Source organism: Thamnophis sirtalis, unplaced genomic scaffold, assembly GCF_051295495.1.
Source record: "Thamnophis sirtalis isolate CommonGarterSnake01/CBP01778 unplaced genomic scaffold, rThaSir2_p1.2 scaffold_5, whole genome shotgun sequence".
NCBI lineage: Eukaryota > Metazoa > Chordata > Lepidosauria > Squamata > Natricidae > Thamnophis > Thamnophis sirtalis.
Window position 1 is genome coordinate 63,659,791 of NW_028261385.1, and position 15,136 is coordinate 63,674,926.

The 15,136-nt window shown below is 38.3% G+C and overlaps 1 protein-coding gene across 3 annotated transcripts in view; it reads left to right on the forward strand.

Moving 5' to 3' along the window:
* The window catches only part of PTCH1 (patched 1), a 105,245-nt gene that overhangs the window by 58,203 nt on the left and 31,906 nt on the right, over positions 1 to 15,136 (forward strand). For all 3 annotated transcript variants that reach the window (XR_015696707.1, XM_014051655.2, XM_014051654.2), the window contains exons 7-12: positions 1,203 to 1,324; positions 3,519 to 3,666; positions 5,245 to 5,376; positions 5,933 to 6,088; positions 7,725 to 7,823; positions 9,882 to 10,007. Coding sequence is in view for 2 of the 3 variants with exons in the window: in XM_014051655.2 (XP_013907130.2) it covers positions 1,203 to 1,324; positions 3,519 to 3,666; positions 5,245 to 5,376; positions 5,933 to 6,088; positions 7,725 to 7,823; positions 9,882 to 10,007 (783 nt within the window). In the remaining variant the exon portion in view is untranslated. The remainder of the gene's footprint in view (positions 1 to 1,202; positions 1,325 to 3,518; positions 3,667 to 5,244; positions 5,377 to 5,932; positions 6,089 to 7,724; positions 7,824 to 9,881; positions 10,008 to 15,136) is intronic.

Sequence of the window (15,136 nt, forward strand, 5' to 3'; positions counted from 1 at the left end):
AGATAGCTACTTATTCCTAATGTAACAAACAAGTTTCAAGGACTTAAGAACAAAGAATAGTTTTGAAATGAACTTCAGTATAGTTTTATATTCTAAGTTTTGTACTGCAGTGAAAGGGATATTGGAATATTAATGCAGTTAGATTTGCAAAACCGCTAAACACTCATCATTGTTAAATGAAAGATGTGACTGAACAAATTGCTACCAATCAGGTTCTTTATACAAATAGCAATAACAATAGCACCTAGACTTATATATCGCTTCACAGCGGTTTACAGAATCAGGATATTGCCCCCAACAATCTGGGTCCTCATGCTGTAGTATCAAAGGATGAAAACTTTTATAGTTAATTTTATAATTTTCAAAAAGAGCATCTTTTTTATTTCAGGATATAAATACTAATATCTGAAATTGGTACATTTGCATTTTATTCCAGGTCATTTAAAGAACTTTATTCTAGCTTTCAAATTCCCCCAAACATTGATATTGAGGGAGGCTGAAGTATTGAGGGGTGTTGCTTTAGGATACCAAGTGCTGGTTTCTTAAAATTCATTTTCTAAAGTTCTTTTTGATATTATTCTATTGTTGTTGTTGTTGTAAGCCACCTAGAATTATGGTATATAAGATGAGTACCTATGTTTTCTTAATAAAACAAATATTTATTCTACCATATAGATTTATATTATGAGAAATTAGACACTCAAATTGAAGCTAGAAAAAGCTAGAAAAATAAATGGCTTCCTTTCCTACAGACTGCAGTTATCCCAAATAATCATGTTGTTTTGCCACATGAATCAGAAAATCCCTCAAATGCTGCATCCTTAGCAATAAAAGTACAAGAACAGACTAAATCAGCCTTTGCTAGTTTTTCTTGACAACCAAAAGGCAGCTACTTCTCTCTTCTTAGAGGTGAAACCACCCGGAAAAAGATAAAAATGTACAGCTACCAATTTGAGAGGAAAGCCAAAGCTACACCTGCCAGAATCAATCCTGGTAGCATGAAAATACTTCCATAAAGAACATTCTTGCTCTCTCCCCACCCCATTCAAAATTTGCAACCAGAGCAGGATTTGCAGGATTTATGCATATTAGAACACTTACCTTCAGGGGTATCCAAAGTGGTATCAGTGATCCTCCAAAAATGTGAACTTTCCTGTCTTTGATTCTGTAACACCGTCTTTTATTTGTTTAAATATTTTCAGCCTCTTGATGTCGCCCTTGCTTTAAGCGGTGGATGCTATGGGCTGTCAAAAAAATACATGCATTGGCAAGAAGAACTGATTATTGGTGGCACTGTTAAAAATGATACTGGGAAACTTGTCAGGTAAGCACTCATAATCCAGTAATCCATGCCTGAGGCATCCCGGCTTGGGTCTGCACATTCTGTAGGCTGCACTATGGTTTGGATGGTCTTGGCTTAGACTCTTGTGTCAACCCAGACATTTGTCTCCCTATGTCATGACTTATAACTTAGTGCTATATTTGAACCTAGTCAACTGTTCTTGGTCAACAGCTCTTGCTTTAAACAAACCATGGCTTAATGTGAAATGTAAATCCAGCTATTGTTTTCTTTTCACTGACAACTTTACTGTTGGTAATTTGAGGGTTCCCCCCCCCCCTTCCCTTTCATTCCAGTTCTTGGAGACTGCCTTGGACAAGTCCCTGCAGTTTTCATGGCAAGGTTTTTCAGACGTAGTTTGCCATGGCCTCTGTCCTATGAGAGAAACTGACTGGCCAAAGGTCATCCAGCTGGCTTTGTGCCTAAGGCAGGATTAGAACTCAAGTCTCCTAGTTTTTTGCCTGACGCCTTAGTTAGATAAGACAACCTTTATTGTCATTTTTCAGCATACACAATGGCACACATTAAAATGAAATTCCAATGCATGCTCTCGAAAGAAAGAAAAATGCCACCCATCAAACAATGTCACCATCTGAAGGTTAACAATAATAATACACAAACTTGATTCTCAATGAGAATATTATTTATTATACCTATAAAATGAATTTTTGTTTATGACATAGTGGCAATAATATTCAGTAAAAATATTAAAAAATAAGATCTCCTTACATAAAATGCAAAGAAAAAAAACATGCCAGCATATGATTTAAATCAGAGAGCAACAGTTTTAAGCAAAATGTATTTCCCATTTGAGCTCTAGTAGTTTTATTCTTTTTCCACTTGTACATTAAGAGGCTAGGATACCTATGTAGCTAGTTATCTTTTGGTGACTAGTGATTATTTGATTCATTGGAGATTTTGGTCTCTGGAATAGGATGGAGATGACTTTGTTATCTCTCCCCCATGTCCCATCACATGCAATTACAAAGGATCACCCATCCGCCACTTCTGGACCAAAGATGAGAATCTATTCAGTGATAGAAACTTTGTTGGATCCCATTGCATACGAAATGATCACATTTACTGTGTACTTTCTATGCTTCATAGGAAAAAAAGTTCACTTTAAGATATCCATTTTCTTCAGATTGTTTGCCAACCAAACCATCTCCTTGATAGATGTGACTCCTCTATAGCAGAGGTCTTCAAACTTGGCAACTTTAAGACTTGTGGACTTCAGCTCCCAGAATTCTCCAGTTTCTTGGAGTTGAAGTCCACAAGTCTTAAATTTGCCAAGTTTGGTGACCCTTGCTCTATAGGATCTGCCATCTAAATGGCGCCTTATTTAATTTATACAGAGAGATTGGACATAAGAATACTGAATCAGATCAGCCCTTTAATAGAGAAACTGGGTGATAGCTGATAGACTTTCTATATTTCAATGTCTCTACATCAGTCTTATATTTCCCTCTGGTAGGATCAGCTTTATTCAGATATAAGATGATAAGAGGTTTTATAACAGGAATCTCTGACCTTGACAACTTTAAGATCTCTAGACTGGAGAATTCTAGGAGTTGAAGTCCACAAGTCTTAAAATTGCCAAGCTTGGAAACTCCTGGTTTATAACTTAGATTTTCCCCTCCATTTTAAAACAACACCATAAATGGTTCTTAGTCAGATAGAATCTGCAGAGCAATTATGAAAAAAAATTGAAGGCTTTCTGCTCAGTTTAACCATTAATCACTCTGGCCTTCTGCTGCCCATAAGAACAGCCCTTCATAAAAATCCAGCAAAGATCATTCCCATTCCATAAGCAAAGATTATACATTTGATGACACCATGCAGTGAAAAAGATTTTTTTTTGGAGGGGGGCCAGAGGTGGTATTCTGTTGTTTCACCCCGGTTTGGGCAAACTGGTAGTGGTGGCGGCAGGAGGCTCCGCCCACCCACCCAGACATCATCACGGACGCTCTGCACATGCACAGAAGCGCAGCGAGCGAAGTGAAGTGCGCGCATGAGCGTGCTCCGGGTTTCAAACCGCTAGCCAAGGTAAGAGAGGGACAGTTCTAAAATTGTTTTTGATATGATTCCATGATTCAGTAATGATATGATCATTACTGAGGGGAACAATTGTTTTTGCTTGTCCCTTTCTCCTTTCTAAGTCCCCAATTCTGTCTTGCAGTGCTCAAGCTTTACAGACCATGTTTCAGCTAATGACTCCAAAGCAAATGTATGAGCACTTCAAGGGTTACGACTACGTTTCACACATCAACTGGAATGAGGACAAGGCAGCTGCGATCCTGGAAGCATGGCAGAGGATGTATGTTGAGGTAAAATGGACGTTTAATTGGAGAACGGTTTCTTTCTTTCATTGTTGTTGTTGCAGTCCCTCAGGGAGGTCCCTTCCATTTCCATTTATTGAATTTATAGGCTGCCCAATCCCGGAGGACTCCGGGCAGCTTACAGAAATAACTGGGCGGCTTACAGAAATAAAGGTAGCCCTTGAGGTAGTGAATCTTGTTAGGATTGGTATGCTCTTCCATTATAGTCAGTCTTCTCTCCAAGCTAGAGAATGGAGATACTACTATATGTTGGAACTTAACTCCTGTCATTCCCAGCCAGTATGCTGGATAGAAAAGAGGCAAGTGAAAATTTCTGGGAGATTGTGCTTAGGACTGAATGATTAAGATTTTTTTTTTAAAGAAGAAAAAATACATTTAAAAAATCTGCCACCCACAGCAAGATTTGAAGGGGAAACATTGCAGGTTCTTCTGTTGGTAAAATGAAAGAGAAATGTGTTTTTGTTAGAATGCGTGGCTTTTAAAATTCATTGTCTTGAGCTGCCGATCTGACTCTGGGCTGCCAAAGCTTAAGGAGAAAAAGTGAGCATTTGGTTAGGATGATTCTTTGTTTTTTTCTTTTCTTTTCCTTCAGCAAAGGTGTCTGGAAAACATTAGCCCGCCACAAAATCTGTTCACAGCTGCAGTCCCCTTGGTGAGGTCATGTGACATTATCTGGCCTTTGTTTCCCAGGCATTGACCTTTGCTGAGCTGCTTGTGACCTCTTTGAAGTGTCCAGCCAATGAAAAAAGAGAGGGTTGCTCTTAAGAATTTGTTGTTTTTAGATTGGGTATAACAACAAATCAGTTGTAGGCTTCTGGATGGAATGTAGAAAAGGGTGCAGGAGGGGCCGAGGGAGCTGTGAGCCGTCTTCAGTTTCACTATTTTAAATAAATGGCCATTTTCCTCTCTTTCAAGGTGTACCTTCTTATTTGATCTGTAGCAGCCTGCTGCGGCTCTGCGTTGAGTATGGCAATTATATTAACAAAGGGTCAAGGATACAACTGTGGTGTTTGTAGATGAGAACGTCTGTGTGTGAATGAGAAGGGAGAGCAACAGATAATAAAGTGAGGGCAACAACTAAAAAGTTAGTGCTCAGTAGAAATCCGCTCCAGAAATACAGGTAGTCCTTGAGTTACTAACCACAATTGAGCCCAAAATTTATGTTGCTAAGTCAAACATTTGTTAAGTGGGTTTGCCCCATTTTACGACTTTCCTTGCCACAGTTGTGAAGGGAATCATGGCATTTGTTGAGTTAGTAATATGGTTGTTAAGTGAATCTGGATTCCCCATTGATTTTGCTTGCCTAAAGGTCGCAAAATGGGATCATGTGACCCTGGGACATTGGGACCATCATAACTATGAGTCAATTGCCAAGCATCTGAACTTTGATCATGGGACCGTGGGGATGCTGCAACGGTCGTAAGTGTGAAAAATGGTCATAAATCAGTTTTTTCAGTGCTGTTGTAACTTTGAACGGTCACTAAATGAACTGTTGTAAGTCGAGGACTACCTGTATATCGTGGTGATTTCCTTTCTGTAATTGCAACTCCCGTCTTGTCTTCATAGGTTGCTCATCAAAGTCTTGCACAAAACTCTACTCAGAAGGTGCTTTCTTTTACGACAACGACTCTGGAGGACATCCTAAAGTCATTTTCTGACGTCAGCGTCATCCGAGTTGCTAGCGGCTATCTATTAATGGTAAATTAGGTTTAATATTCATTTTATTCCTCCCCAGTTTTCTTCAAGCTCATGCCATCCAGATCTGGAAAGGAGACCAGTCTGGAGAAATCTGTAATTCATGATATACCACTACATGAGTCTTTTATGCTAAGCCATCATACAAATCATCCTTACAATGTTTTTAACAGCCTTAAAATCTGCATTTTTATGCCACTTGCTCACTTATGTCTCCGATCCATGGAAGATCTGTGGCTCATTAGCGTGAGCACAAAGTTGGCTTGGGATGGGGCCATGGGGTTGTTCTTTGTGGTTTCCTCTTAAATGGTTACAGAGCCAAAGAGATGTCTGTTTGAGATGTGTGGAGGTGGGATTCAGACCTAATGACAGGATCAGACAAGCAAAGCCATTGCTCTACCTCACTGCTGAGCAGTGCCTTCCAATATCTGTGTTCCATTAAAATTATATTTTGTTGTTGAAAATTTTGGTCAGGAAAAGGAAACATAAAACTGGCTTTCTCTGATGTCAGGCCTCATTCGGGGAGGAAAAAAAATATGTTCTTTTGTTCTGCTTACAGCTTGCCTACGCCTGCTTAACCATGCTGAGATGGGACTGTGCTAAATCCCAGGGTGCTGTGGGTCTGGCAGGAGTCTTGTTGGTTGCTCTCTCGGTAGCTGCCGGATTGGGACTGTGTTCCTTGATTGGGATTTCCTTTAACGCTGCCACAACTCAGGTATTAAAACAAACTGATTGCAAGATGATGCACTGTGGTGTCTCCTATTGAGAGGAGGGTGTATTCATGGGGAAGGAGGATGGAATTTAAAAGAACAACCTTCAGAAGTTTGAATTAATATGTTTACCTGAAACCAGTCGTAGCTGCAGTTATTCAGAAGACTTCTGAATATGGCATATGGTTCTATGGGATGTATATTTACACTCACACATAACAAAATTGCAGGTTTTGGCATGGCATGTCAGGGGAAACCAGGGGACAAACAGGGCTTTATAATTTGCAGTGAAATTTTTGAAAGGAACTCGTTGTTAACTGCAGAGTAAAGAGGAAAAGGTTGAATATCCGAGGCCTGTGCTGAAATTTTCAGTGACCCAGGAAATTCAAATTGTCCTTGAATAAGCCCTGTTTCCAAAGGCAGGGTGGTGTGCAAACATATGTGCTGTGAAAATGCATACCGTGACACAATTGGCTAAAATCTTCTTTCCAGGAAATTATTATAATGTATGGACAATTGACAGATTCATAGTCTGAGACTTAGATTAATACTAGGCTTAATAATTAAAGTCCTAACCAAGGACCTACAAATTATTAAGATAATGTCTAAGAATGTAGGTAGCGTTAAGCCGAGTGGGTAGAGGATTCGTTTGTTGTTGTTGTAAAAATAGTGTGTTCAGGACCGATAAATTGAATATTGCCAGATACTGAGCAAGCGATTTAGGTAGCGCTGTGAGGGCTCCAATCACAATTGGAATAACAGCAGATCTCCCCCCCCCACATAAGATTCAACTGCAATTTGCAAATCCTGGTATTTTGAATTTTTTTCCCAATTGTTTTTCCTCAATCCTAGCATTATCCGGAATAGCAACAGCAATGAACCTGACTTCCTTCTTTTCAGTAACTCCTATATATCAGGCATGTTATGAACAAGATGTACCTGTCTGTTTGGATCTTAAACTTCAATAATATCTTAACCCCGCTCATTTCCCAAAAACTTCTCAATATGAAGGTTTAAGTATTTTTTACTACATTCAAATCCAAACCTCTGGTAAAGTTTCCTGGAGTAATTCTAGCAGCTCAGTCGTAACACTGCTTGTGGCCAGTTTGTGAAATTTTGCTGCAGCCGTTGATCAAATGGTCAGTTGTTTCATCCTTTTAACTACAAAGAGACATTTGCTGTTATTTGGTACATATTGAATTTTTGCCTTTATGCAATTAGATAGCAAACAAAGCTTGTTCAGAGCTGCTAAAATAAAGCCTTTGGTTTCTGGCAACAGCAAACTAAAATGAGTGGGGGGGGGGGAAGAGATACTGCAATACACATCCTCCAATATTAGTTGCTCAAAGAAAGTAGCTCATTTAACTGGATTGTAAAAATAGCTGTTGGTCCTCATGAATCCACATAAAGACCTGTTACTTTCTACTGGGCCTAACAATATGATGGAGATCAGTATCTGAAGAGAAACACTCAATGGTGTAAATAATTGTGTGCATAAAGAATTGTGATCTCCTAATTGCCATGCCTCAAGATTTCTGCTTATGCCTTAAGTGAAGTGTAAGATTGTGTTTCCTTGTCCTATTTCATTAACTTGTTCTTTGGTTATAAAATAATTGTTGCTGACTTTCTCCTTTTATGCAGGTTTTACCCTTTCTTGCTCTTGGAGTTGGGGTAGATGATGTCTTTCTTTTGGCACATGCATTTAGTGAAACTGGGCAGAATAAGAGAATTCCATTTGAGGTAAATTCAGATATTTCTTACCTTATCTTGCATTAAGCATTCAGCAAGCTCACTAAATCTATACTTTAGTTTTTCAATTAGCAGCTGACAATATAAATAATTTCCCATGTTGATCCAGTTTATTTATTTTAGAACTATGCCGAGTAAACTAATAGCAGTATAAATGACCAGAGATTGTCAAATGGTTTTCTCAATTTTCCCAAACTTTTTGACAAAAACCAGTAACTTAATTGGTATTATCAGCAGATATATTTGATTAGCGCCCACACTCCCCCGGCAGAAGAATCTGGAACTATTACGATTAGATTAGATTAGATTTGTTGTCAGTTGTGATTATTTGCCAAAGTAGATGTTATTATTCAAAGAAATTATTTGGGTTTTTTGAGAACTGATATTCTATTTTGCATTCTGAAATCAGGCTGTTTCTTCTATAGTCTATTTTGGAAATTAAGAAGAAAATTGTTTGTAGTAACTTTCCATTTAGTTTTTCATTTCTATTGTATAGTGGAATCAGATGCGAAAGTATCTACATACTATTAAAACTCTCATTTCCATAACCTTTGACTTGGGCCAGCCACTCTTTCTCAGCTCAATCCACTCACATGATTGTAGTTGTGAGGAAAATAGGAAGAGGATGGAGCATTATGTATTTTGTTACTTATAATTACTTATTATGTAGAGTTACTTGTAAAGTAATAAAAGTGGGAATAAAAATCTAATAAAAAATAAAATTTTAAACCAAGATACTTCCAATGGACTGACTTACAGAATGTGTCCAAAATCTGAGACCCACAAATCGAAATTTGACAAATTTTATAAAAGTTTATGATATTAAAATTACCATATTTTTGGAGTATAAGAAGCACCGGCGTATAAAATGCACCAAGGTTTTGAAGAGGCAATTAAAAAAAAAAGGTAGATAGAGAGATAAAGAGGGAGAGAGAAATACAGTAGATAGAAAGAGAGAGAGAGAGTAAGTAGGTTGGTAGGTAGAGGGGAGAGAGAGAAAGAGAGAGAGAGAGATACAGTAGATAGGTAGGGAGAGAGAGAAAGTAGGTACATAGGTATGTAAGTAGATAGAGGGGGAGAGAGAAATACAGTAGTAGTTAGGAAGAGAGAGAGAGGAGGTAGAGGGATAGAGAGAGAGAAATACTGTAGGTAGGTAGGGAGAGAGAGAGAGTAGGTATGTAGGTAGATGGAGAAGGAAATCGCTGACAATCTGCAGCACCTAAGACTTTGTTTCTGTTGGCACAGCACTTGATCAATGTAATTCTCATCAATCAGTTAAAGAGCTTTTCAAAAGGGGAAAAAAAGTTGTTGCACTCTGCAAACCTCCCAAAAATGGCCCTTTTTTGTGAAAACGGGCCTGTTTTTCTTTTTTCTTTTAAAAAAGGCATGAATAGCCTTGGGGGGGGCTTGCAGAGTGCTCCTGGGGGGTGAGGCCCCCCCAAAATGAGCAAAAACCGGTCCGTTTTTTGTCAAATAAATTGCATGCATAGCCTTATGGAGGCTTATAGAGTGCTGATGGGCTGGGGGGGGGCAAAAAATGGCCCATATTTTGCTCATTTCTGCCCTCCCCAGCCCCCAGGAACTCTCTGAAAGCCTCCATAAGGGTATGCACGTCCATTTTGGTGAAGGAGGCAGGGCTTCGGGAGGCATAAAATGCTGTATTCGATGTATGACGCACCCAGATTTTCAGCCTCTTTTTTGAGGAAAAAAGGTGCATCTTATACTCTGAAAAATACGGTGTATGACTGCCACCCATCCAAAATCCACCCCCCCCCACAAAAAACCCATTAAAAATGGCTAGTTCTCTTCTATCAGACTTGTGGGATAAAGAGTATACAAGGTTGCTGCTAAATAGCTAATGTTGGCCTTAAATTGTGATGTTCTTATGATTATTTTTGCTATGTTTGCTTTTATTAGCTTTGAACCACACAGCATCTACAGAGCAGTCTGTAAATTCTGTTCAATATCTATTTATCTATTGTACTGTAATTTTATAGATTATGTACTATGTAATTGCAAATTAATTTCATTTATGTCTATATGTTTCAGGATAGAACAGGGGAATGTCTGAAACGCACGGGTGCAAGTGTGGCCCTTACATCTATTAGCAATGTTACTGCATTCTTCATGGCTGCTTTAATTCCCATTCCAGCTCTACGGGCATTTTCACTCCAAGTAAGTTCTAGTGAAATTAAATGGCATTTAATTTATTATTTTTCAATACAGTCCGGAGATGAAGCTCTTCACATTCAACACAACTAGGGAGGGTTGGTGGAAAAAGCTGGCCCAAGGGCATAGCATTTGAATTGGGTGAGATGCACAAATTCCCAATTAGAGACTGATTCTGCAGGGAACAAAGTGATTTGTTGACAACAGGGTCTGCACTGACTCTAGTCCCGTGATGGTGAACCTATGGCACATGTGCCAGAGGTGGCACGCAGAGCCCTTTCTGCTGGCACACGCACCGTTGGCCCAGGTCAGATCTCCGTAGAGTTTCTTTCGTGGGCTTCTGTTTCCCTGCAAACGACAAAACAGAAGCTTATGAAGGAAAAAGATCTTACCGCTTGCTGCGCTGCCGGTGTTGGAATGCCCTGGCTCCCGCCGACCAGCTGGTCTTCGGGTCTCTGCTGCGCATGCCTACGCACACACACATGCATGTCTGCACACACATACATGTTTGTGCATGCACATGTTTGTGCATGTTCGCTCATGTCGACGCATGTGCATGTGCACTTTTCAGTTTGGGCATGTGCGCCTGCGCAGTTTGGGCACTCGAGTCTAAAAGGTTCGCCATCACTGCTCTATTTCAATTTTCGGAGGGCATCAGTTTGGGGAAAGCTATTACAGAACATGCTTAATTTTAGATGTGCTTCTTTTCATGAGTATGGTTGACTTGAAACTGAAGTTATCTTTTTGATTTTTTGAATCTATGTTTTAAAATGTGAAAGATTTACTAATTCTCAAAAAAAACCTGATATACAGAATAGAAACTGAATTGAACATGGGCATGTTAGCAAGTTTTTGCTGTGTGGTAGTCTTGTGTCTGCAAATTCCTAGCCACAATATTTGGACTTCTGTGCTGGACTAAAGAAGAAAAATAGTGTTTATTTGATGGAATGAAACTGGGACTTGTAGAATTATTGTTATAACGCAAATGACAGGCAAAGTAGGGCAAAAAGACACTACATTTTGCTAAATTCTCTAAATATGTTACTGTTGTATATGTAGCCTGCATGATAAATTCAGATGCATAATTCACATCTCTGTAAGTGAAAGGTTTTTGAGCATCATATATATTTTATATTGAAGTTAGTCTGATTCTTTTTTCCTCTTTATTAAAGGGTCTTGGTTTTATTAAAATAAAGAACTCTGTGGCAGTAATAGAAAGTGGGGGTTTCTCCCCAACATCTTCGGATTAATTAATTAATTGGAATTTCCAAAAGCTTGAGAAATGTACTTAATCAAAGCAGAGGAATAATTCTTTCAGGAGTCTTTGGATTTTGTAGAATTAACTACAACATTTATTTGTTTATTCTATTCAATTTCTATAGCCACTCATCTCAATTAATGATTCTTGGCATCCAGCCAGAAATTTGTACAAGATTGTTTATATCTGTATGCTGAGTTGTGTTAAATCTCAGGTTTTCTATGTCTCTGTACCAACTGCAAAATGGAATGTTTAATCGGAGTTCTCAATCAAATCTCAAGCTGTGTTCATAAAGATAGACATTATATTTAGAATTTCTTATGGTCTCTAATAATAACTTGAAAACTCTCTGCTATCTTCTCAGAGATTTTGGTAGTGAATGTTGCATTTATGGCAGATTGCCATCAGTGGTCTATAAAAAGCATTATATTTTCTTCTAAATCTACCTCCTTTTTCTTCTGCTTTTACTGATTTATAAACCAATGTGTGACCAGTTCTCTTCATGTTGAAAGTTTGCCTTCTAAAAATAAAAAAATAAGAGGTTTTTTTAGCATTTAGCATTTTCTTTTTTTTTAAGTAAAATTTTATTTTGTTTACCCTGTGAGATTGCTGCATCTTCCATAGGATGGAAAGTAGGGCCAGATCCCCTAATCACCATGCCACTACACTACATGGCCAGAAGAGGGCAGAGTTATTTTTGTATTTTGAAATTTTAGTCATGGGAAGAGCAGCCCAGGTGTGAGAGGATCAGATGAGGCCACCTGCAAAGATAAGTGGTGGCAAAAGCAAATACTAAGCAAATACCCCAACTCAGGACTGGGAATGGTGTTGTAAAGACCCTGAGGATTTCTAGGAAGAGAGTGTCAAGGCCTCTAGCCTTCCTCTCTGAAGGCCTTAGTGATATTTTACAATTTAAAAACAAATCAAATAACATTACTTACATATTAAAGACATAAAGAATACGTATACATATTTTTCAATAATTTTATTTGTATCAAAGTTCCCCTTCAAATATTTGAAAGTGTAGAAAACAATGGAGCTTATATGTAATAAAGACCATTTCTTCCCTTAGATCTAGTGAGTAGGATACAAATCAGTAGTTGCAAATCCAAATTTACGTTTACGGCATGGGACTAGGTTATTTTTGGGATCACCTCTCCCTGATTTCATTGCTCATCCTATTCGATCCGGCAGATGTTATAGATTCTGTCATCTAGGAAGCTACCTTTCGTATGTCCTTGATAATTGGCCTTCTCTGTGGTGGCACCCATATTATGAAATCTTCTGTCCCCAAGGCCAAGTCATCCTTATCTCTTTTGAGTTTTTGAAGGTCCTTCAAGACTTGGTTGTGTCAGCAGGCCTGGGGACTCTAGGGGACAGAAGAGCTAGTGAGATGGCTCCTCTGTTGTTAACATCCCTTCGTCTCCTTTTTACATTTGTTCAGTTTTTTTATATAGTTTTTTATGTTTTAATTACTAATTATAATGATCTTGGGTTATTAATTGGTTTTAACCTGTAAGCAGCCAAGAGTTGCTTGTTCTATCAGATGGACAGCTATATAAATTAAAAGAGATAAATATAAGAATAAATAAATAAAACATCTCTCAAACGATGACCCAAGGGGGTCCCAGGTTGTCTAGTTATTTACTATAAATGGTAGCTCATATTTTACTCTGCTCTTGTCAGAGGAATATTGCCCACTCACTCTTCTCTTCTGGTTGTCCTCATATTTGTATAAAGTAGGATAGGCTGGGAAAACAAATGTGTGCTCTCATAACTTTCTATGCATACTTTTCTTCTATATCTCTGCATATACGTGACAACTGATACCAGACTTAATTATAATCAGATGAACAGGCTCTGATTTGGCATTTATGACATAAAACCAGGGGAGAGAGGCCTTCCATTGGGGCTTTCTCCTTTCTAGGATTAGATTAATTCCATGGTGCTGTGGATAACCTTGTAATTCTTGATTAAAAATGCATTTAGTTTCCTTAACCCATATCTGTTTTCTGTGACTTATATAGACAGATATCCATGCGTTAACAAAATTGTTTTTCTTATATGAACTGATAATATAGAGCCCAGCTTATGTGGCTTTGACATTCTGGATCATAACCAATATCTTGGCAAAATGCTATCGCATGCATCCTGCTCTCATTTTTCCTTGCTCTTTCTACGTGTGTATGTATTTGCACATACATTAGTTTTTCTATTTTATAGTTAAAAGTGTCATTTCCACCCCAAAGAAAATGCTCCAGCAGAAAGTCAGTTGGTAGCCGATTCCAACCTTAGCAAAGATCTGGCACTTGCATTTTCTCAGGTGTCACTTTTCTCTTGCTTGGTTCATCAGTCATTAAAAATATGCTTATTGAGATGATTGTGGTGTTTTCAGGTGGGGGGGATTTGAATACAGCAATTTATTTTCTTATGAACTCTTCTGAGCCATATTTATTCACTCAAATCTTAATGTTTTATCTACCAATAATGCAGTTTCATATGATCTAAAGAGAAACCAGTTTCAGTGCTGACCACTAAATATGTATTTTGCAATGCACAAAGAAAGGAAAGGAAAGCTATTTTTTCTTGTTAGCAGTTGCTATTTATTTTCTTGTACACGTTTGGTATTTATTTTACTTCATACTTTACCAGCTGTGGTGAAATTCAGATGGTGCATACTGTGGCATTCAGAAAGGGCGACGCAAGTTACTTTGGGTGGTCTGTTTGAAAATGTGGAATTTTCTGCTCTTACAGCTCTCCACCCTGCCTTTGGTCATTTAAAGACAAAAAATTATTTCATGAAAAAAATCCTGTCTGTCCAGGAAATCCTCCACAGCCAAGTTAAGAAAGCATAGCAATGTAACGACACTGTTGCTTTTCTTTTCAGTAATGTTTATAGCTGTTTCTTTATATAGAAGTTCTATATCAGATGGGCTTAAACAGAAAGTTGCTTTAACCTTCTTCTATCTTTTTTTGCTTCTCCTGAGACACTAAAAGATAACAATCAAAATCTTCTTGGTTTTTGAGGCTCAGTATTGGTAAAATAATCCAATTGCTGAGAAAGTAATACATGACTTCTTGGTAGAGTAAGAACATAAGTAAGTCAGACCTCAGACTCTCAGATTAATTCTTTTTGTAGTTTTATCTTTATTTTGTACATAATTGTTTGTAACCCATAGAGGTGTCTCTGTGTGTGTGTGTGTGTGTATGTGTGTTTGTGTAGTGTGAGGCAACACACATTAAAAGAGGCAGGGCTTCCAACACAATTGCAACCACAATCTTATTTTTTTTAATCTTTCCAGTGTTAATTGAATATCTTTGACAGATTGAATAACTTTGGAGCTATATCATATTATGTCCCTTAAATCAGGGGTGGGCAACTATGGCAACTTTATGACCTGTGTACTTCAATTCCCAGAATTCCTGAGCTCATAGTATTGCTACTTAGGGCTAATACTATACAATTGGCCCCCATTCCATCCCATTGTAGCACCTCAACACAAACAACTTCAAGAATATGTCTCCCTATACCGGGAGCTATAGGGCTCCAGGTAGTCCTCGGCTTACAGTCATTCCTCTAGTGACCAGTTATAATGGCAGTGAAAAAAGTGACAGGACTATTTTTACACACCTAAGACCATTGCAACATTTCCTGGCCATGTGATCAAACTTCAGACATTTGGCAACTGATTCAAATTTTTGACAGAGGACCTGGGGTCATGTGATCACCTTTTGCAACCTTCTGACAAAGTCAATGGGGAATCCAGGTTCACTTAACAACATGTTACTAACTTAACAACTGCAGTGATTCGCTCTGTAACTGTGGCAAAAAAGGTCATAAAATGGGGCAAAATTCACTTAACAATTGTCTTTCTTA